The sequence below is a fragment of the Pantherophis guttatus genome, chromosome 3 (genome assembly GCF_059756535.1).
Source record: "Pantherophis guttatus breed Tessera chromosome 3, ASM5975653v1, whole genome shotgun sequence".
Classification (NCBI taxonomy): domain Eukaryota; kingdom Metazoa; phylum Chordata; class Lepidosauria; order Squamata; family Colubridae; genus Pantherophis; species Pantherophis guttatus.
In genome coordinates this window covers 51,990,825-52,014,025 of record NC_142065.1, presented here as the reverse complement: position 1 = coordinate 52,014,025, position 23,201 = coordinate 51,990,825, and the positions used below count along the sequence as shown (strand labels likewise).

At 42.1% G+C, this 23,201-nt stretch overlaps 1 protein-coding gene and 1 long non-coding RNA gene across 3 annotated transcripts; one reads left to right on the top strand and one right to left on the bottom strand.

The window, feature by feature from the left end:
* Positions 1-954: 954 nt before the first annotated feature.
* On the bottom strand, positions 955-17,184 carry CDKN1A (cyclin dependent kinase inhibitor 1A). Of its 2 annotated transcripts, none has more exons than XM_034414675.3 (3): positions 17,120-17,184; positions 3,820-4,224; positions 955-3,110 (listed from the first exon to the last, which is right to left on the bottom strand). In XM_034414675.3, the coding sequence occupies exons 2-3, from the start codon at positions 4,217-4,219 to the stop codon at positions 3,061-3,063; spliced, it is 450 nt and encodes a 149-aa protein (XP_034270566.1). In that variant the 5' UTR covers positions 4,220-4,224; positions 17,120-17,184; the 3' UTR covers positions 955-3,060. The 2 variants fall into 2 exon arrangements, with proteins under 2 accessions (XP_034270566.1, XP_034270567.1); XM_034414676.3 differs by lacking the exon at positions 17,120-17,184 and adding an exon at positions 5,786-6,312.
* Positions 17,185-17,284: 100 nt separating this feature from the next.
* On the top strand, positions 17,285-18,258 carry LOC132711199 (uncharacterized). The gene is made up of 2 exons (XR_009622030.2): positions 17,285-17,362; positions 18,051-18,258. It is a non-coding gene; the product is annotated as an uncharacterized LOC132711199 (long non-coding RNA).
* Positions 18,259-23,201: the final 4,943 nt, after the last annotated feature.

Here is a 23,201-nt window from a genome sequence, read left to right as displayed (position 1 = left end):
ACATTTTAACAAGCAATGGTGCCTTTGAACCAATGTGTGCATTGCTTATCTCATGCTAAGTTAAGACTTGGGAACAAGATGTCACAATCAAAAAGTTAGCCTGGACAGAAGCCATAAAATAGAATTGCAACCTAATAACATCCTACAAAATTTGAAATTCAACTGTATTATGAGTTGATCATTCTAAGGATCAATATAATTACAGACCCAGGCTCCTGATTTTTTAACCTAATTCATAGTTTATGTGAGAAAAGCACTTCAAATATTGCAGAGTACGGTAGTAACTATGGACTTTTGTATTTTATTCGGTAATCCCTAGAGTTTAGATTGTCTTATCAAGAACATATTGTGTATTAACTTTTTCCAATCAGGTTTTATTAAGTGTTTCTAGATTATGCCATGAAAGAAACGGAAAGCTCATAAAAAACTCTCTCTCTTCAAAACTACTTGTATAGAAACCAATCAATTGTACTCTAATTTCTTATACTTTCCCCACTATCAGTTTTTCCTAGGTTCACGCAATATCCTAATTATAACAGATTGTTTTGGCTTAGTGTATGGATCTCAGGCTCAGCCACTGTAATTAATGGTTCAGTGTCTTTCTGTAAGCCTAGTTAATGGTGACTTATTCAGTAAACCACAATTAAGCAAACTAATTATTAAAATACAACAATGGAAGTGGCTTGATAGAATTGCTATTTCCATATTGCACTTATCTATGATTAACTGAATCATGATTTACTGACTGAAATGTCAGATTTAAAGGAGATTGGCTAGTCTGTAATTCAGTAGATTGTTCCACTGAGTTTTTATCTTGATAAAATATTTTGTAAAGTCCTTTACCCTCTAAAACTATTATTTTTAAAGGCCAAACAAATGTCATCACTGGACAGAACATTAGTATGCTCAATTCTAAATGAAACATGCAAGAAATTCACACCAGACAAAGTGCTGTTCCATTATGAAGTGGCTTTATTTTACTCCCAGACTTAGTTCAGCAGCATTATATTCACAACTGGATTAATGCTCAAGAATCCCAGCATTATCCTGAATGTAAAAGTGCAACTCTCAAAGTGGCCAGATGTGTCTATAGAAATTCTAACCAAAAACTTCAGAAGACCCTAAGGAAATTTATTATATAAAAGTGCCTGAAGCTGTTTTTCTGATAGGTTGGCCCTTGTGCAGATGGCATGAACCAACATGAATCTCCAAAATCAAGCAAGCAAGCGTCTCTTTCATGGTTAGGACTTAGAACTGAATGTTTGCAAGCTGCAGATGACCTGATAAAAGAAGCGATTTCCCACAAACACCACATGTTATACTATAGTAGCAAAATTCTGACAAGGGACCCTTGTCCCTAACTTATTACAAGGAGACTGCAATAAAGCCATTGCATATGCAAGCAAATTTGCCATTAAGATGGGTTCCAAAGTTTTGATTATAATATAATAAGGCCTGAACTTTTGATTATAGTAGCACACTGTACCCAGGATTATTTGATAGGAAAGTGCAACAGCAAGTATTTATAATAGCCCCAAATTCCAAGCAAAAGTAATCGGTAAATTAGATTATCTCATATTAATTTAAGTGATACAATTGCCAGTTTGACAATGACTCTTATTTAAAGTCACTTGGAGAACACACAGGCAGCTATAGGAATTAGAGAAAGCAAGTCTGAGTCCTTATATCAGCCTCTATCACTAAGTTGCTATAGCAGTGAAATAAGGCAACAGAAAGTCGAAGATTATGCTACATCAACCCTTGCTGGCACACACTATTTTCCCTCACTAATCACTACAGTGCTACATAATTACAAATGGTCTGCATTAAAGAAGATTCAATAGCTAATTAAGGTGGCAAAGAACATACTGTATGGAAGAAGCAAGTAAGACAGTAGTGAAGTATGCCAGATTTTATGATTATACCCAGGGGTGCTATTCAGCAGGTTCTGACAGGTTCTGGAGAACCGGTAGCGGAAATTTTGAGTAGTTCGGACAACTGGCAAATACTACCTCTGGCTGGCCCCAGAGTAGGGTGGGAATGGAGATTTTGCAATATCCTTCCCCCCAGGAGTGGGGAGGGAATGGGGATTTTGCAGTATCTTTCCCCTGGAGTGGGGTGGGAATGGAGATTTTGCAGTATCCTTCCCCTGCCATACCCACCAAGCCACACCACACCCACCAACCCACGCCTACATAACCAATAGTAAAAAAAATTGAATTCCACCACTGATTATACCTGTCCCTCCCACAAATATTATGTGTTGTATCTTCTGTTTTTTGTGTTATTGGGAGACAATTATATCATGTATTCCTGTACAGTTATATAACAAAAGGACATATAAATTACCCAGAAAAATAACTGATAAAGGCTACAATATTTACAATATTTCCAACCCTACCCTCTTCACAGCAGTGTTACGGTTTAATGCACGCTCGAACCCATCATAACCATAGATTCTTCATCTTTAAGAAAATCCCTTAGCCTGGGAAAAAAAAACCCAATCCATTCTTTTCCTCCTCACAAAATTTGTTTAAACACAATAGAGTAAAAGTTGTAGGAAGATCAAAGTCTAAGATATTATCCTATACTTCTGTTGATTCCTAGACCTGCACCCGCATATAATGAGTCATCATATCAAGCTTTTCCTGAGGCCCATAAAAGGTGACAAGTAAATGACACATAAAACAGACAATGGCCCCCTACACACTTGGCCCTTTAGATATGATTCCTCCTGCTGCAACAAGCATATTTAAAGGTAAGATTTTACAATATTTCATTGCACATAAGAATCCAGTGCTATCAATGATAAAAAAAAAAAAATTATATCCTTCTGAAGTGTTGTACTAGTCCACTAAAAGACGTTTACATAAAATAAGAGATTTCTGGCTCTTCAGAGAAGGAACTGTAATGCTGATTAGCTGGTCCTTCAAAATAGCCATCCTGCATGAGTTCACTGGGTGTGGTACGCAAGTAGGTCATTCCAGCTAATAATAATAAAGACAGGTCAAAATCTTCATCAACAGACTACATGGATGGACTTTGCTTGCAGTGTTGTTATCATGGCTTTGGCTTATATGGGCTTGTTCGTCGCTTTGAACCATAAAAGTCTAGAAAAGAGCAGAAAAACAAATTATTTTTTTTTACTTAAAGGGATAAGACCAAGTGCCCAAATGGGATTCAAACATGTCCATAAGTCTGCTCACAGATTTGAGTACAAACATCAGCCAACAAGGCCTTGCATCTCCAGAACGGACATAGCTTTGGTAAACCTTAATATTGCAGTGTTTGCTTGTTTATTAGGGCATACACTCAGGAAATACATTTGAAATAATAATTGTATCACCAAATGCCAGTTTTTGTTTCCTTTTCCTTTTCTATTGTCACGGAAGACATGCAGCCTGATAAATGTGATTAGGTAGAACAAATACTCCATCTATAATCTTACATATTATTAAACCAAATACATAAAATGTTTCAACAGGGTGTCTTTATACACATTTGCTATGTCTACAAATTAAAATGAATTTACTTGCATAGTTCCTAATGATGAATGAACATTAAGTTTGTTCAAGATTAAATACACACACACAAGCTGACATATCACAGTTCTTAACATCATCTGTGGCAATTAAATATCTTCTAAAAGTCAAGCCACAAATGTCCAATTTTAAATACAGTATTAAGCCCAAATTGTGAGGGTTTTTTTAAAAAAAAATTGGGATTTGGGTTTTATAAAACTTCATTTCAGTTCCAGTTCTGAATATTAACAACTCCTTGAGTTAACACAAAGAACAAATAGAGCTGCTCCATTCTTACCTTTGATACTTGTCTGCTTTCTTTTCAAACATCTGGGGGAATCAGCCTTACAAGCTTCAAGGTCCACCTGCACTGGTCTCTCTGTCTTTGTGTGCCTCTTGAAGAGTGCTGGAGGACTCCGGCTCTTTTCCCCTGTACAGCTGTTCTCCTTTGTGTGACCCAAGAGATCTGGAGATGGCAGCATATTTAGATGAGAGACCTTTTCCCATTTGAAATTCCCTTCCAGTGGGGTTTCTGTTTCAAAGTCAAAGTTCCACTTTTGCTGGGCTTCTTCCAGCTGGACCTTCATCAAGGACTGAAAGTCCTTCTGGAGCTGTTCATGATCAACTGGTCCAAAGAGATTTCTGCATAGTTTCCTGCTGCAGGAAGGCTGAAGGATTTTACTCTCAGAAAGAGGCATGTTTCCTATTGGGAGAAAGATCAGGAACATTTTAAAAAGGAGAAGTTACTTTTTGCCTCCAAGTCAGTAACAATAAAAAAAAAAATACAGTAATTAAGTCTCCTTGAAAAGCCTATCAGGGTAACATTAAACATTCTGATTCAAATTACTGGAATTTGACAAAAATAGCATGATTTAATGTAATTAATCAAAGAACTTCAATATGTTTCAAAAGAGAGATAATATATCTTAAGCATCATTATACCTAGTGACACCAGCTAAGTGTGTCAGAGCTCAAATTAAAATGTCATTAGAAACCTTAGTTAGAACGCAAGTTTGGATGAGTAGGACCCTTTCATATTCTGGATACAAGTCATATCTCTTAAAAAACTGAACCACATAGAATTGTACTTATGAGATCCTCGGGACATATTTTACCAAGAGTTCACCCTGAGCAAGAAGCATGTCAGGGAATATTTGAAGAATTAAAGTTTCTTTGGAGTAACTTTTACCAGCTCCCAAGTAGATGCTCTTTGCCCTATACATGCCAGTATTGTTCTTCCTAATGTTTAAACAGTTTTGAACACAGAAAAGGATTGCCCAATAGTTATAAGTAATTAAATGCTTCTAGTCCATGGAGAACTAAACGATTTACAGAACACAAATGTTAACTTTGTTGTCTCATGTAATCTTTTTCTTACTGGAACAGTACCGCTGGGCACCAACAAAGGCAGGTATAATGCAAAAGGAAGTCCTACATTTAAGATACAGCATTTTGCAATGTGCAAAGATTGTATATGTTAAGATGGCCTATGAAAGTGGAAATTTCCATTGTCAGATATCTACTCTTTATACATCACCATTCAGATAGGCCTAATGTTTTATTTCGGAATTTCTGCTGATTTTCTGTATTTATTCACTCCAAAAGGTACTTCATACAGGACTCAAATACTTCACCCACTTATATTCTGAAGTACTGTTAAAATAGAGACTAGAACAGCAGCAAACTGTGTGTGTGTGTGTGTGTGTAATCAAATAGGGCGAGACAACAGAAACAGGGTCACAATACAGGCATACAAAGGACTGCATTGTGATGCTATGTCTGCCATCTTGCCTTTTTTTAACCTTACTCTTTGGACTGGATTAAATTAGCCTGGAATAATAACGTCTGACTCCCCAGATTTAAAAAATAGAAAAGATGTATGAAAGATATAATTTTACATATCCATTCTACATTTGTGATAGCATCGTCATATCATGAAACTCAATACAACACAATAAAGTTCCAGTTTTAAGAACCAGGTAATTGTAAAGGAAAACCCTGAATCAAAAATAGACTCTAAGACTAACAATTAGCAGAATAGTACTTCTCCATCCATATCTTTTTAACATTAACAGTGCCAAAGTCCAGGTCTGTGATTATGCAGCACCGATCATCCAATTTCTGTATATGTTAGAATTCTTCCAGCCATAATAGAAATAGCACTTAGACTTATATACTGCTTCACAGTGTTTTACAGTCCACTCTAAGTGGTTTAAAAATATCACCATATTGCCCCTAACAATATGGGTGCTCATTTTACTGACCTTGGAAGGATGGAAGGCTGAGTTAACCTTGAGCCGGTCAGGATCGAACTGCCAAACTGCTGTGCAGCCAGTAATCAGCAGAAGTAGCCTGCAGTACTGCATTCTAACCCCTGCGCCACCACAGTTCTAATGGATTTTACATTAACTACTTCAATGTATTTGATATCTTTAACCAATAAAGAGCTACAGTTTGATGTCTGCTCATTATCTCCCCTCCATTCAAAAGGATCGTCACAAGGCAAGTAGCTAAGGTTTATATTCTGTATCCATCCAATAAAACCATCCTGCATTAATGCCATTTTTAGTTATGAAGCCCATTAATGAAGAGCAGACTACTAGAGAGCCTCCAAGCATGACGACCCATTTCACTCTTTGGCAAGCCACCTTTATTTGAGTAGATATGTATTTTTCCATGCAGAAGCTCTGGATCAAAACACAATTGAATTGCAATGCCCATGTCTCGTTTTATTTGGTCAGTGCTTCCCCAAACAGTTTTCACATCTGCATTGCTTAGCATACTGATGTTGCTAAAGGAAAGGCAAAGAGATTAAAAATAGTAGCAGCCTTCACATGCCCATTACATGCAGCTATGCCAGATGACATCACTCAGAGCTTTAGTCACATCAGAACAAGTCCAGGCAGGTTCATAACTGCCAAGGACAGGCCACAGCTTGATGAGTTTTTAACTCACCACTTCAAGTCACTAAAACAGGATGCTTACCAGATATTTCTGGGGATATGTACCCCAGAAATATTAACTCTGGATTGTGTTTTTTTTATTCTTGTTCTTTCGTTGGGAACCAGTTTCCATGTATGGCTGTGGAATTCTGAAAGTTGAAGTCCACACATTTTAAAATTGTCAAAGTTGAGAAACATTGGCCTAGCTAGCATGCAGATAGACAACAAGCTTGTGGACTTTTGACATGCTTCAAAAAGGAATGAAGGCACAACCAACTGTAACAACAACATCTGTCTGATAACAGTGTTTGCATCTCAACTGAGTTAAGACCAATCCACATAGCACCAAATGGATCCCAGATCACAAATACTTGTAGATCAATGTTTGGGGAGAGATATCATTAAAATATACCGCATTGTATACTGTATGCTTTCAATATATGACCAAAACAACTCTGGGCAAGTTTTTAGATGGCTTCTCCTATTCCTCCAAAACCCCTAATCACTGGAACTCTCTGCCAAAAAGAGACCAGGCTAGCTCTATTTTTGATGACCTTCTACCAGCAGGCAAAGGTATTTTCAAGACTACACGTTTCTAGCTTCCAAACCAACTTTAGTGAAATATATTTTAAGTGTTCATTTTTCAAAATGTATCGTTGTTTTAAGTGTTATTCAGAACGTTTTCCTTATCTTTGTTGCCTTCCACTTGACAAAATATGACAAAATATAAATTTAGTAAAGCAGTTGAATACACACATATACTGGTTCAGTTTTCAATGAATTTAAGCAATAAGTTTTTAAGTATTTTCTTATGTCATCCACATTCCCCCAAATTGTACAATTAATTTAAAAAGTAGTCTTGGTTAATTCTAACTAAGTTCCATTGTGGACACTTGAATACTAATGTGTATACAATATCTGTAGTGCATTAGTGCATCTGACTTGAGAAAAAAACCTTGTTTGTGGCTTCATATCCCCAACCACAATGGGTTATAGTGTAGTGTGTCCCTTGAACCCATCTATTTACTGATTCAGTAAGCAATAACTAAGTATGTTATGCAATCGTTCTTTGGATTTGTTCACACATTGTCATTCAACTATGAATTCTCACAAGTGGTTCCACTACAATGACTTGGTTCCCAACCTACATCAAGCCACTAACCATGGTTACAAACCATAATGGTGGAATGTTCATAAATGCTAAACCACGAAGAAGGAAAACCACATTACAACTTACACCGTGAATCCAGCCTTGCTGCCTGTCGCACAACTGCCAAAATTAATGTTTCACTTGGCTAGTAGTCCAACTCGCTCAGTACCTATCGAAACCGATTACTCTGGAACCGTTACCGCTAACTTCCCCAACGCTTTCCAGAAATGTTGGACTACAACAACTCCCAGACTCTCCTTAACTTTGGCTGCTGCCGGCTATCAGAAAATTATTTGCCACCTCTGTATCAGGGGAGACGGATCTTTGTAGATAACAACGCCTACTGGTGGAAGTGTAGGGAAACAATAATATAGAATATAAAATACTGATATACTAGATTTAGTAAAAGCTTGTTATTCTGTAATCATTAGGTTCCTGTAACATATATATTGTGCTTTTGTATCACATATATTATTCCTTTCTATTTGTATCTCCTGTTACAAACATATTGTCATTAGGCCTCTGAAATGTATCTGGTATTTGTCAAACGTATGTCCCTGCCATTTGACCTGCTCATATCAATCTCTTTCTGTGCCACCTAAAAACATGGTACGTATCTGTTGGAACTCCAGCCATCAACAAAGGGGTAATTTACATCTCAATCCTAATTTATGTCTGATATGGGTAAGATCTGGTCTTCAGGAGCCAGGCGCTAAGTGGCCAATTAAGTAAACAAAGATAAGACTAATTGGAAGTTTAGATTCCTTTGCAGGGCAACAAAGAATACACAAACATAAATTAAGGGGCCAGAATTGGGGATCTAACTGATGCTTTAAAGGTATAAAACGTGGTTACATCTTCTCTGAAGATGTGAACCCTCCCATATACATATCTCTTTGTATGTGTTTGGAATGGTTTTACCCAGCCTTTTGTCTTTGATCAAAGATTAAATGTTGATTCTTATTCAAGCCTCCGTTTAAGTCTTTCTTTTTGGTTCACTGAGAGCTTAAGCGTATAGCCGGACCTTACATTTCTGGTGCCCAACGAACGTGGGGCTTGAAGGCAACATTTTCCTTCAAGGTTGCCACATTTGGCCCCCCATACAGCCAACCCCCTTGTGGTTTGGCGGCCTTCACCAACGGCGGGCGGAAGAAACCGGCGAGGACCAGAGACGACGTCAAGAGCGCTCCCGGCAAGTTTAAACCGGTGACTTCGACCTGGTCGGCCGTCGGCAGATTCTGTTTCCAGCCGGACCTGAACGCCCTAATTGAGACTTGAATTGGGTATTGGGGAAGATTGTCCTCTGCTAGGTGAGTAGAGACTTTTTCTTTTGGGTGGGGAGGGGAGTGTTGCTTTGTGAGTGTGTGAATGAGACGAGGGAAATTCCTCAGAGGTTTGCCCTCGAAGCGACGTGCGGAGATCCAATCTGCGTTTCAGATTATCCGAGAGGAGATCAGCCAGAGATGATCGCTTTGAAAGGAGTGTGACTGTTGGAATAAGAATCTGTAGTGCAGGAGAGGGCTCTGACCAAACTTCGGACCCGCAGGGGAGGTCTGGGAAATCTCTTAGGGAAAAAGAGAGGGTTTGGTTAGGCTTTGCACCGATGGAAAGGTGTGGGAAATCTCCTCAGGAGACAGAGAAAGTCTAGTCAGGCTTCGAGCTGACAGAAAGGAATCCCCTGGAAAATGGGCAACCATGCTGGTAGTCCATTTGGAATGAGTAACTTTGTAAGAAAAACAGAGCCGTGTTCCCCTCTGGACTGCGTGTTAGCCCATTGGGACACAGTAAAACCTATTGCAGAAAAAAAGATTGTTCTAAAAAAGAATAAGCTGAAAGCCCTCTGCACATCCATCTGGCCAACCTACTTAATTGGTCCTAACATAGGAACCTGGCCTCCAGAAGGCAGCCTTGATTTAGATTTTGTCAACAAATTTGCTGAATTTCTGGCTGCCATAGGACGAACTGAAGAGGAGCTTTACATTATCTTCTTCTCCAATCTCCTTTGTCGCCCAGACATCCAGAAAGCATGTGGGCTCACTCCAACACCCTCTTCTAAAATTTGCCCCATTGTCACTTTTGCAAAAAAGAAAAAGCTATCCAAAGTGACTGAAGAAGAAGAGGAGTTTCCCCCACCATATTATGTTGCTCCCCCTTCCCCTGATGTAAACACTGTGCCTTTAATGGCTCAGGCACCTCAGGCAGCAGCACAATCCGCTGTGCAGGATCAGGTGCATCCAACTGCCCCTCAGATTAATCCACAAGCTCAGGTGCTCCCAACAACATCACAGCCATCCCAGGCTAATCCACAAAGTTCAACATCCCAAGCAGCCCAAGCTCTGTATCCAGATCTGACGGCTTTAAGTCCTCCTCACACTAGGACGAGACAGACTTACGCACCTGCTGATCAACCGGGTCCCTCAGTCCTAGCCCCCCTTCGACAAGTTCCTATGAAAGATGAATTGGTGTTTATTCACACACCTTTTACTACCAATGATCTTTTCAATTGGAAAGCAGGACTTCCCTCTTACAGGGAATCCCCCCAAAGTTATGTTGAACTCGTTCAACGTGTGATGGCCACTCATAAACCTAATGTGCCTGATATTTTTACTCTCTTATCGGCACTCCTGTCTACTGAGGAAAAACAACAAGTTCTTAAAGCCACCACAGCACACTACAAAGCTGCTAGAGAACATGGCATTCAAACTAATAACGATGCCCCAGCTTTATGGCCTGAACCCCTGATTCTTTTTAGCCCCAGCTATGAGGTTGATCCCAACACAGATCAGGGTGCCCTCATCCTCCAGAGAGCCAGGGATGCTATCCTTCAAGGACTGAGGCTCGGTGATCCAAAAACGGTGAACTTTCACCGCGTTCATCAGATCCTTCAAAATCCAAAGGAATCCCCCACTGATTTTTTGAACCGTTTGAAAGATGGATTTCGGAGGTTTACTGACCTCGACCCTGATAGCCCAGCTAATGATGTTTTGCTGAAAATGACCTTTGTGGGACAAAGTGCTCCCGATATAAGAAGGAAATTGCAAAAACTAGAGACCCCTACTGCTAAGGACTTAGAGGCCCTCATTCAAACAGCTTTCACTGTCTATTCCCAAAGGGAGGAAGAGGAAGAAAAGAAAGAAGATAGGAAAATGAGAAAGCAAGCTGCTCTTTTAGCAGCGGCTTTGAGCCCCCAAAATAAAGGCAGGGGGAGACCCCTCCCGAAAAATCAATGTGCCCGGTGTCATCAAACTGGCCATTGGTGGAGAGAATGCCCCAACGAACCACAACGGCCCAATAGGGGACGTGGATAAATGAGGGGAAGGGGAGGATACAGACCTGATCCCCCGCAAGCCCCCCTCATGTCAGCTCAGGCTCCTGAGTTTTATCCAGAAACCTACTGAAGGGGCTCTGGAGGGCCAATTGCTTCCCCAGACCCTCTGATGGAGCTCAAAGTGGGGAACAAATCTTATTCCTTTTTGATTGATACAGGAGCTACCTTTAGCGTCCTGAACGATAAATCCATTCCTTGCCTCTCTTCTAAAACCACCCCCATTGTTGGAGCAACCGGGATAGAAGAGAATGCCCTGATCAGTCACCCAATGGAGGTTGAACCAACCAAGGGACCATCACTCCAGCATTCCTTTCTAATATTGCCACAATGTCCTATCAATCTTTTGGGGAGGGATCTGCTAGGAAAATTGGGGGCAGTTATACAATGCTCCCAGCAGGGAGTTTCCCTTGAAATTCCCCCAGAAAGAGCTTATCTTTGCTTCCTAGAGAAAGAAACAATCCTTAGAGGACCTGATTCAAATAAAATAAATCCCCAAGTTTGGTATCAAGGAATCCCTGGGTTTGCAAAATTTGCTACACCCCACATGGCTCAGCTCCTCCCAGGTGCCCAACCTATCTCTATTCGCCAATACCCTATCAAACGGGAAGCCCGGCTTGGCATTAAAGCACAGATTGAACTTTTTCTGAAAACTGGGCTCCCCTTAACGTTTATACGCCTCATTCAGTTCAAGCTCTCCTCGAACAGAAACTCCCAGCATGGGCCACCTCATGCCAGATTTCTAAGTATGCAAGCCAGATTTTAGAATCAGACTCTGTTCAGCTTCATAGATGTGAAAGGCTGAATCCAACTACCCTTTTGCCTTGCCCCCCCCCCGAGGATGGTCCACAGCATGACTGTTTAGCCGTCTTGGAATCCATGGTAGGCATTCGTGCAGATCTTAGGACTGAACCTTTTGACAATCCTGAGTCCCAACTCTGGACTGATGGCTCTTCTTTTGTAAAAAATGGGAAAAGATACACAGGACTGGCTGTAGTTTGCAGAGATGGCCCCCTCCTCCTACGACAACTCCCCTCTCACTGGTCCACTCAAGCAGCCGAGCTTTTAGCCCTGATCGAGGCATGCCATCTGTCAGCTGGACTGCGCACTAATATCTATACTGACAGTCGTTATGCATTTTTGGCTGCACACACTCATGCTGCTCTATGGAAGGCTCGTGGCTTTACTGGTGCAGATGGGAAAAGTCTAAAGATGAAGCCCTTGCTAGAAAAACTTGTCACAGCTGTCAGACAGCCATCCCAGCTAGCTATCATTCATTGTCGAGGACACCAGACAGACCACAGTGAAATCTCTCGTGGGAACCGGGCTGCTGATTATTGGGCCCGCCAAGCTGCTGAATCAGGCCCTGCTGTCAATCCCAAGAATCTCTCAGCTTTGCTTCCCTGTGACCCCACGCAACACCTTCCTGCCCTATATGATACTAAGGACCAGCTACACCCTGATGGCAAGTGGTGCGATGGGTGGTGGGTTGTTCAGAACAGAATCCAGCTCCCTCAACAAATGGTGTGGACACTTGTTCAACGAGCTCATCGCATGTCTCACAGCGGTCCTCGCCCACTCCAGAAGTGGCTCACATCCCGCTATTGCAATCCAAACTTGCGTGGCCTTTGCAAGACTGTTGTTTCTCAATGTGACATCTGCCAAAGGAACAACCCCCGAGGGGGCAGTCCGCTTCCTCTCGGTCGTCTTCGAACTGCCCGATATCCAGGGGAGGCTTGGCAAGTAGACTTTACTGAACTCCCAAAAAGGGGAGCAAAATCTAATCTTCTTGTATTTGTGGATTTATTCACTGGATGGCCAGAAGCCATCCCTACCTCCACCCAAAAAGCCAGAGAGGTGGTGAATGCCTTAGTTGATCACATTATCCCAAGATTTGGGGTCCCTAAGGGTCTCGAGTCTGACAATGGCAGGCATTTCACCTCACAGGTTACTCAGGATGTCAGTAAGTTTTTAGGCATCCCTTGGCACCTCCACTCTGCTTACAGACCACAGGCTTCATCGAAAGTGGAACGTTTGAACAGAACCCTGAAAACACACTTGTCCAAATTATGCCAAGAAACCCAACTCCCCTGGCCTAAGGTACTACCACTAGCCTTAGCAAGAATTAGAGCCCTGCCTTCAGGGAAATTAGGATTGTCACCCTTTGAAATGATGTATGGGAGACCCTTTGTTGCTTCTGCCCTGCCAGATTCTAGTGAAGGGGAAAGAAATATCACCTCATATTTGCATAATCTGGCGCAGGTTTTGTCCTCTATCTCTAAACAGGTCCAGTCCGCTTTACTTTATCAGTCCAGCTGCTGACGTGCCACCATTGGCTGAACCGGGCCAGTGGGTAAGGATCAAAGAACTCTCTCCCACCTGCACTCAGCCCAAGTGGTCTACACCCCGTCAGGTTCTTCTGAGCACCCCCACGGCTGTGAAAGTGGACGGCGTCAAAGCGTGGGTCCACGCATCACGAGTCAAGCACGGCCCCGAGCCCCCTGAGCAGTGGCAAGTCCAACAGCTGGAAGGACTCAAGCTGAAACTTCACCGCTCCCCAGCATCGCCTGCTGACCTGTTCACTGATGAACTGGATAGACTGGACACCCATTGAATATATTTGATTTGCTGTTTTTGTTGTCTTTGCTATTTTTCTGCTCTGTTGCTGCTGGTTTCCCCACACATTCTTTGGAAAAGGTGACAATGGCTCTGATCTTTATTTTGGTTCCACAACTTGTCTCAATGTTTTTGATCCTCGGGACTTTTATACCCGCAGCCAAACTCTTCCCCAACTGAACCTCACATGATTCTTAAAACCATCCCTACTAAATATGTACCTCTTTTACAGCATGATGGAAAGCATTCCATCGTTTAAATAAAAAGAGTGAAATGTAGGGAAACAATAATATAGAATATAAAATACTGATATACTAGATTTAGTAAAAGCTTGTTATTCTGTAATCATTAGGTTCCTGTAACATATATATTGTGCTTTTGTATCACATATATTATTCCTTTCTATTTGTATCTCCTGTTACAAACATATTGTCATTAGGCCTCTGAAATGTATCTGGTATTTGTCAAACGTATGTCCCTGCCATTTGACCTGCTCATATCAATCTCTTTCTGTGCCACCTAAAAACATGGTACGTATCTGTTGGAACTCCAGCCATCAACAAAGGGGTAATTTACATCTCAATCCTAATTTATGTCTGATCTGGGTAAGATCTGGTCTTCAGGAGCCAGGCGCTAAGTGGCCAATTAAGTAAACAAAGATAAGACTAATTGGAAGTTTAGATTCCTTTGCAGGGCAACAAAGAATACACAAACATAAATTAAGGGGCCAGAATTGGGGATCTAACTGATGCTTTAAAGGTATAAAATGTGGTTACATCTTCTCTGAAGATGTGAACCCGCCCATATACATATCTCTTTGTATGTGTTTGGAATGGTTTTACCCAGCCTTTTGTCTTTGATCAAAGATTAAATGTTGATTCTTATTCAAGCCTCCGTTTAAGTCTTTCTTTTTGGTTCACAGAGAGCTTAAGCGTATAGCCGGACCTTACAGAAGGAAACACAGAAGACGTAGCTATCTCAATCGCGACACAAAATTTAGCCTCCGTTTACCCTGCAAACTTCAATTTACCGTAATTGTTTTCTGCCAGCGCCAGCCAATCAAAATTTAGGTCACCATTGTTGAAACAGTAGCTATCCTCCCTTTCTCGCCCCCCCGCCCTTTTCCAGCAGTTCAGCGACCCGTCTCGCGGTTGCAAAAAAAACAAAAAAAGAAGTTTTGAACACGCCACCGCTTTATTTCAACGCTGGAACCCGCCCGTCTTGTCGGACGTTTCACTCTCTCTCAAACAGACCCTTTCCCAACTCGACCCCGGCGGAAAGCAAAACAGGGACTTCCTTATCACCACGGGAGGAGCCGAGGAGATGTGCGAGACGCTCATGAAGCTCGCCCGGTGATGGTGGGTTGGGTTGGGGTTACGTCATCTGGTACCACAGCAGCCGCGTCACGTGCCAGCTTGGAAGTTGCGAAATCGCACTCGCCACACAGACCGACAGGATTCGCTGCCAGGAAATGGGAAACGTGCGCCGAATTTACTACGGCTCCGCCTCTCTCTTTCCTTCCCACACAATATTGCCCCCCTTTCGCCTTTGGGGCTTTAGGGTTGGAGCTCTTTTTTTCAGTTGCGTTCTTTACTTCACCCTACCCAACCGCCTTTGTTAACAGGCACAAAGGAATGAGAAAAACTCCAGGGCGCAACCCACGCACGCAAAGTGGCACCTTTGGGATTTAGGCGCTCAGCAGCCTCCATAAAAAGCTGGTCTAGGTGCTCCTTCCTAAACCAGCTTTATGACTCTCTATCTCACTCCCTATCTCTTTCCCCCTCCCCCACACACACACCCTTAGTAGGGGAGGTGGGGGAGAGGGAAGGAAGACCGAGAATACCACAGCTGCTGGAAGACACGAATTTCATAAGTCAGTAAACAAAACCAGCCTCCGTCTAGCCGCTTTCCTGCCACCGCCTCCAGCGCGTGCCCGAGTTTGCGCGCGACTCTTTAAAAAAAAAAAAAAAAAAGCAGCAGCGTAGCCGGGGCTGATTCTCTAAACAGAGCGAGTACAAAAATAAAACTCCGTTTGGGAACAAGGAGTTCCCAACTGAGACAAGAACATCGGCGGGGCTGGGCGGAGAGTCGGAAGAACTCGTGCGTCTAATGGCCCACCCCTCCCAGTGACACGGGCTATTTCTGCTCACAGAAGCCGAGGGAGACCTTTGGGAAAGACGTCTCTTTCGCCAGGAAGGTGGTCTAGCTCCCTAATACAAAACGAAGGCGTTTCTAAACATCCCTAAACTGGCAGGGCTGGGCCTATTCTCTTACATCAGCCTCAGAGAGTGACTGTCACTGAATCACTCCCGGCCGCCGCCTGACTTCCCCACCCTCTCGCAAGCGGCAGCCGCAGCCGCCTCCTCCTCCACGCCAGGGCATGCCCTGACAGACTCCTTTCCTAGGCAAAAGTACAGCGCAGCTGCTGACCCAAGAGCACCCCTTTTGGTGAGGCTGGAAAAGGCTCCTTTAGCTCCTCTTACAGGACTCGGCTAAGGCCGTGGGCATCACCACTACCCTCTTAGACACGCACGCACCCGCTTCTAGGAAGAGCGCACAAATCAGTTTTGCCCCCGGGAAAGAGAAGTCTTCCTGACAGAAATCTTCCTGCCTTGTTTTTTCCTATTTTTCTTCTCCCCCCCCCGCCCCCTAAGAACGTCTCTCCGATTATCAGCCCAAACCTGCTACTTCTCCTTTTGCTGCGACGTTTTAATTTTGGTGTAAAAGAAAAAAAGATAAGCGAACGAGTAAATTGTACTCAAAAGGTACGAACATCGCACCAACGCGACAGTTTCTATCCGTGTCCCGGTCTTCAAACCAGCCTTTCGGGAATAGGAGGGCAAAATCGACCGCAATTCAAAGTTCACTCATCGAAAAGATTGAAGAACTTGGGTAAGAAGGGTCCAGCTGACGCTCTCATTTCCAAAAAAAAAAAAAAAAGTCTAATGTCATTTGGCGAGTATCTCCTCCTGGGAGCAAGGAGGAAAAGCGCAAAAAACCACCCCATCACTATCCACCTAATGAGCAGCGAGAGGAGGTGGAAAGAACAGGTGGAAGGACGAGGTCGTCTCTACGGGAATGCAGAATCTGCTTAAACTGGGATCAAAAGGGCGGGGAAGGCAGAGAATCACCACGGCTACTCGGTTCAGGTTCCATCGGTCCGCTGATCTTTCCTTCCCTCGCCAGACAACGTTCCATTTCATACTCACAAACTATATATGGTGGATTGGATAATTAGCTCATCGTAAGAGGCCGTGATGCTCCATCGAGAGTCTCTTAATCCAGAAAGAGGGGGGGATAGCAAATTCCAAAATATAGGAACATAATTCCAGCCAGAAACATCCCCCCCTCCTAAAAAACACAACCTGACAGTACCTGGAATTGTCTAAACAGCTCTCCCAGTCCAGGTAGGGAGACAAATAGAACTCTGATATTCCTATAAAACGGGACCATATATTCATAAACGCATCCGAACAACACGCCCATATAGCACTGATGCCATAGCCCAGCACCCTCCCTACAAACAGACGGGGGAAATGTAGGGTAGGTTAGACGCAATGCTCACCTCCCTCAGTCGCTCAAGGAAAAGCGCCCTCTGGTTCGCAATTCTGAGCTCCGCCGCTCCTGCAAGACTACATAAAGCCTGCAAAAGCCCGCCTCGTGAAGAGGCGGGGTTTTGCTGCTTTTCTCCCTCCTAGGAATTTCCGAAGGTCCGCCTTACTAGTGAGCAGAGCTTGCTTCGGATCGTTCGCGCTCTCACGCACTGACCCTGGGAAGGAATCGGACTCATCCACACGAGACGTGAGAGGTAGCTTAATTAACTCGCCCGGAGTTAATTTAAGAGTCTCAAAAAGAAGTACAGCCTCGACTAAATTTAAATTCAAGCAGCCGTGATTCGATGGGCCCTTTCAGGTTTTCTGTTCCGTATTAACAATATTTACAGCTGATTCAAACTGCCTGAGAGAGGAAATTGTGACCAAATTTATTTCAAGGATGAATAAGTAGAATAGCCTTTCCCAGCCTTCCTCTTCTACTGGACTACTGGTACAATTCCCAGTGAGCATCACCCAAAAGTGCGGTTTGATTCAGACAATCTTCCTGTGTAAGAACAAATAGAAATACAAGCAGACTGATCATACCGATATACCCTGCAGGGAAGAGACCATGCCTGACAAATTTCTGCTTGATAAAATACCACATTCAGAAAAGTAATCCTCATTCAAAAACTCACCCCTCCTCAAAATGCAGGACACAGACAGACTGAGCTTAGTCCTGCAGTGCTAGATTTAGGAATAAACCAAACAAGCTGCATTTTACCGCTTCACAATCACAGCACCTCACAAAATTTCAAAATATCAGTTTGTTGATTTTGCAAACGAATTTGTTATTAATAAAGGTGATGCTAATTGTCAGCATTTTGTATATATATGTGTCAAAATTGTTTAAAATATATTTAATATTTAAGTACTAAAATTGTATTTATGTATATATTTAAGCTGGCCGGAGAATTCTGGGAGTTGAAGTCCAGAAGTTTTAAAGTTGTCAAGTTTGGACATCCCTGCACTAGTACATCTCTCTTCCCTCTAATACCGAAATAATGAACAATTTGTGGCCTTTTTCCGGTCATCTGAAGTCAGCAGCCTGATGTCTTTTTATAGTGAATTCAGTTTCTGCAAGGATTTAATAAACTATTATGGTTTCCAATATATTCCTCTGAACTGATCATTAAGAGTCTGTGCACTGAAAAAGATATTCTTACATTCACAATCTGTATCAGGAAAATCGAAATTACCTGAACCTGTATTTTTTTTTCCTTTCATTTTTTTGGTCTCTTTAAGTTCAAATCCTAGGAAGTGGTGTTGTCTGATAAGGCCTTGGTATGTGAGCAGAGCCGTTTAAAGCAAAATATGGAGCCTAAAATCTTCATATTTGTTTAAATTAAAATACTATTTTAATAAAATAATCACAAAATTATGATCCTTCTTCTCATATTTTATTTTCCTGAGGATTAACTTCACAGCTCTTCACTGTACCTGTAAACGCGGACCTCGGTGTGCACATGTGTCACCTCTTCTGCAGAAGCTACATTGGTTGCCAATTTGCTTCCAGGTGCAATTCAAGGTGCTGGTTGTCACCTTTAAAGCCCTTCATGGTTTGGGACCAGGCTATCTGATAGATCGTTGCTTGCCAATCACATCCACCCAACCCACTAGAGTGAGGAGGCAAGGAATATTGCGGGTCCCATCCCCTACAGAGATACATATGGTGGGACCCAGAAGAAGGGCCTTCTCTGTGGTGCTCCCTCCCTCTGGAACATCATCCCTCTGGAAATTAGGCTGGCCCCCACCCTGACACTCTTTCGGAAGGCCCTGAAGACATGGTTCTGCCAGTGGGCCTGGGGAAGCCAGAGCAGGAGAGAGCCCAATAAATGCTAGTATGAGTTTGTATTATCACTGGGATAGGGGAGTGAAGAGTCATTTTATTTTTATTTTTTATTATTTTTATTTCTTTTATATTGTGTTTTTATTTCCTGTTAGTTGCCTTGAGTCACCTGTGAGCTAGCAAAATAAGTTTTCCAAATACATAAAATAAATAAATAAAATGAATAGCAGTAGCACTTAGATTTGTATATTGCTTCATGATGCTTTATAGACCTCTCTAAGTTTATAGAGTTTATAGAGTCCACATATTTCCCCCAACAATCTGGTTCCTCATTTCACTTCATTTTTTACGTCGGAAGGATGGAAGGCTGAGTCAACCTTGACCTTTGTCAGGATTGAACTTCTGGCACTGAGCAAAGTCAGATGGCAATACTGCATGCTAACCACTGCACCACCACTGCGCCATCGTGGCTCTAAATGAAGGATCAGAGTAAGCCTTCCCCATTCTCTGGTAGCCTCCAAATGTATTGCATTTCAGTTCCCATAGCCATTAAACCAACATTAAATTAATTAAATTAAATTAAATTAAATTAAATTAAATTAAATTAAATTAAATTAAATTAAATTAAATGCCATCCAGACTCACTTGATAATGAGATGGATGGCATATAAATTAAATAAGTAAACCTAATCAAAGGCTGGCTATGAGAGAGAATTAAAATCTAATAATCTGGATCAACATCATATATCTGTTATATGACAATATTTTAAATACCTTGTCTCTGGCCAAAAGAATTTAGAAAAGACAAGATTTCCTCATTGCAACTATTTAGGAGAAAAAAATTATAACTCTGGAATATTCTCCTCATGTAAAAAATCCAGACTCTATAAATAGCAGAGTCACTTGGTTGAGTTCAGCAGCTATAGAAATTGAATACATGAATAAAAATAAATATATGTGTGGTTTCCTCTACAAATAAGGGGAAGTTGTTGTCCTCTGGGTATTGCTGAATGTCAGTGGCCAGGATGGCTTACCTGTGGTCATGAAGTAACAGAATTGGAAGGGACCTTGGAGATCATCTAGTCCATTGGTCACTAATTGGTGGTCCATGGACCTCTGGTGGTCTGCGAGAAAATTTTGGTGGTCCACTGAAAAATTATTTGCATTTTTTTATATTACATTAAATCAGGGGTCCTCAAACTATAGTCCCTGGGATGGATATGTGCAATGAACGTTTGTGTTGCTGCCCCTCCCCCTGTGGGATCTTTTTGTGTGGGTCAAAGGGGGCAGAAATTCCAACTTGGGGTCTGCTTCGGCCTCCGGGTGTGGGGCTTTGGGCGAAGGCTGGAGGGAAGTGCCACTGATGGCAAGGAGACATAGGGCCTTGTTCCAGTGGGACTGCATCATGGCCTGGAACTGGCTAACCATCTCAGCCCTCTGAGTCTCCAGGCGCCAGCAACTGGCCTTGCACTCCTGCAGGTCTTTCCTCTGCTTGGAAAGCCTATGCTGGTAGTCCTCAGTGTGGTGCTTCTGCTGAGCCTCCTCAGTCAGATCCAATTTGAACTGAGCCAGCTGTTTTGCCAACACTTGCTCATGGTAGCTGCTTAGCTCCAACAACTGCTTTCTGTTGGGGCCCTAAGGAGCCCGGACAGGGAGGTGAGGAGTGGCTGGCAGGGGAGGGGTGAGTAGAGGCCGGCAAAGCACCCCTCGATGTGAGTGACATTGAGTTGGCCATCGAATTGGCCACGCAAACCCAGTCACATGACCACCTAGCCATGCCCATCCAGCTGGTCATTAGGCAGATCATATTAGTGGTCTGTGGGATTTAAAATTATGAATTTAGTGGTCCCTGAGGTCCGAAAGGTTGGTGACCCCTGATCTAGTCCAACCCCCCCTGCTCACACAGGAGACCTATATGAGGGATTCGAACCGCCAACCTTTCTGATTGACAAGGTTAGCATCTTAGCTACTGAGCCACTTAGGGAGCCGCCTAAGAATGGTTCAGGTTGCTGGGAGTCGTCACTCAGCAACTTTTAGAGAGTCATTGTTCCTCCACTTGAATATAGCAATAAACGTCTACTGTATTATGATCTTCAAAAACTAATTACAGTTGGGACAGCATAAAATCTCTTGGGGGAAAAAATCTGCATGGGAAGAACGAGTAGCAGCAGAATTTACCAGTCTCATAGAAAATCAGTGCGGGTTTAAAAGATACAGGCTCCATGAACTCATAGTATTTCAATACAATACAAAAGTGAAGTAAACAGCCAGTAGTTTTGAAAATTCACTTGTACATACAAACGGTAAATGTCATCTTCACATTCACTGAATAAGCTGATTTCAAATTGCTGTATTTTAGCAAAGAACATGTTTGGGCGTGAAAGACTGAAGAGGCTGCATCCTGACTACGTGTATTATTTCTGAACTAATAAACATTTATTCAGAAGAAAAGTACTTTTTCAAAATTTTTAGTTTATTCAAAAAAGATTAAAATATAAAACACCAAGATATTTTTTTAAAAAGAAAAAAATACAACAAAAAAGACATTAACAAAAAAAGTGTATTAAAAAATAACTAAAACTAACACATATACACCTCCCTAGTATAAAACAATATTAGTTTCCCACCCCTAGTGAAACAGACTCAAACTCTTAAAACTACTGAATCTACTTGCAAATTGTTAGCCTGTCATCTATAATTTTGAAAAGAAGAAGAGTACTATATAGTACAGTACTATATTGTGGTCACAATTATTGTACACGAGCTATATTTATTGTGTTGTGCTTTCATTCACCCTTCACAATTGAAAAATAACTAGATTTGATTCAAACCTGATTGCTACCTTTATTTCTGGAAGTCCACCTGCATATTTACCAGTTGTTCTTCCCATCATTTCCTTTTTATTTCACTATATCCCATTCCTTCCTGTTGTGTTTTTTGAGACATTTTGAGTTTTGTTAGGAAAACAGAACTGGCAAAGATCCTTAAGTATGTCATATTTGTGACATGTCATTCTTCTTTGTGCCAGCCACTGGTTCTTTTTTTCTTTTTTCTTTGGTGGCCAACCTCTCCAGTTCGGCTGGTGTAAGACCTCCCCCTGGCAAAGGGCCGCATGTGAAAGATTCCCTTGTTGTACCCAGTCTCTCTCACTCAGCTAAACAGAGCAGAGAAATTATGTTTACAAAAAAATAGAGTGCAGGGCCTGGGAAGGCATTAATTTCATGCCAGAAACAGTTGTGGCTGGTGGCTATGAGTTAGCAGCTCTCTGTGAATTTAAAACAAAAAACAAGCAGCACCTCTTCTCCATATGTTTTAAAATGCTGCCAAAACAGTGGGAAACTCCTATAAGTGGAACAATAGCAGAAGCTGTTTTCTTTTTAAAATAGGATCACATGCCTTGTTCCATTGATAGCCGTGAGCTAACAACAGTGTTCCAAAATGTGGAATTTATGCTACACTGAAAACTAGGCCATATGATAAGAACCAGATCAATGTTGCTCATATTTCTTCTACATATCCCACATTTTCTCTGCAGCTTTTATCACTACAGCAATTATTCCTAAACTGAGCCACTTTTCCTTCCCACCACCCCACTCCCTCTGTATTGCACAAGGCAAAAAGGAAGAAGGCATAAATGCAAGGGGAGAGAGGATCTTAACAGGACCCTGTCACTATGATAAGCATGGAATCGGCAGGCACTCCCCTTTAATTTATACTTCTCCGAAGAACACAAAATAGTGCTTAGAAATCATTCTGCCAACTTTGCTTTATTCTCATATCAACTTTACTTGAAAGTTTAGCTTGAGAAATAGTGGCTGTATTTGCCTTAATCCGCTCCCTGGGATGGAAAAAGAGATATTAAAAAAGAGAAGTATGTCCCAGACACTTTCCTTGGATCACGCTTCCTGATCTACTTGGCTTTTTAAAAACTTGTTAAATTTAAATCTATAGAGGCAAATATGCCACAAAGAACAATACAGGATAACAGAGTTGGAAGGGACCTTGGAGGTCTTCCAGTCCAACCTCCTGCTCAAGCAGGAGATCTTATACCCATAATGGCGAACCTATGGCATGCGTGCCACAGTTGGCACACGGAGCCATATATGTGGGCACGCACATGTTGCCCTAGCTCAGCATGTGCATGCCAGCCAGCTGATTTTTGGGTGTTCTGGGCCCACCAGAAGTTGGGAAACGGGCCATTTCCGGCCTCCAGAGGGCCTCCAGGGAGCTGGGGAAGGCCATTTTCGTCCTCCCCAGGCTTCTAG

Excerpts from the sequence above, each read along its gene's own strand:
- CDKN1A (XM_034414675.3), bottom strand. The coding sequence starts at position 4,219 with ATGCCTCTTTCTGAGAGTAAAATCCTTCAGCCTTCCTGCAGCAGGAAA. Across the intron at positions 3,111-3,819 it reads AAAGCAGACAAGTATCAAAG|ACTTTTATGGTTCAAAGCGA; the intron begins GTAAGAATGGAG and ends GCTCTTTTCTAG.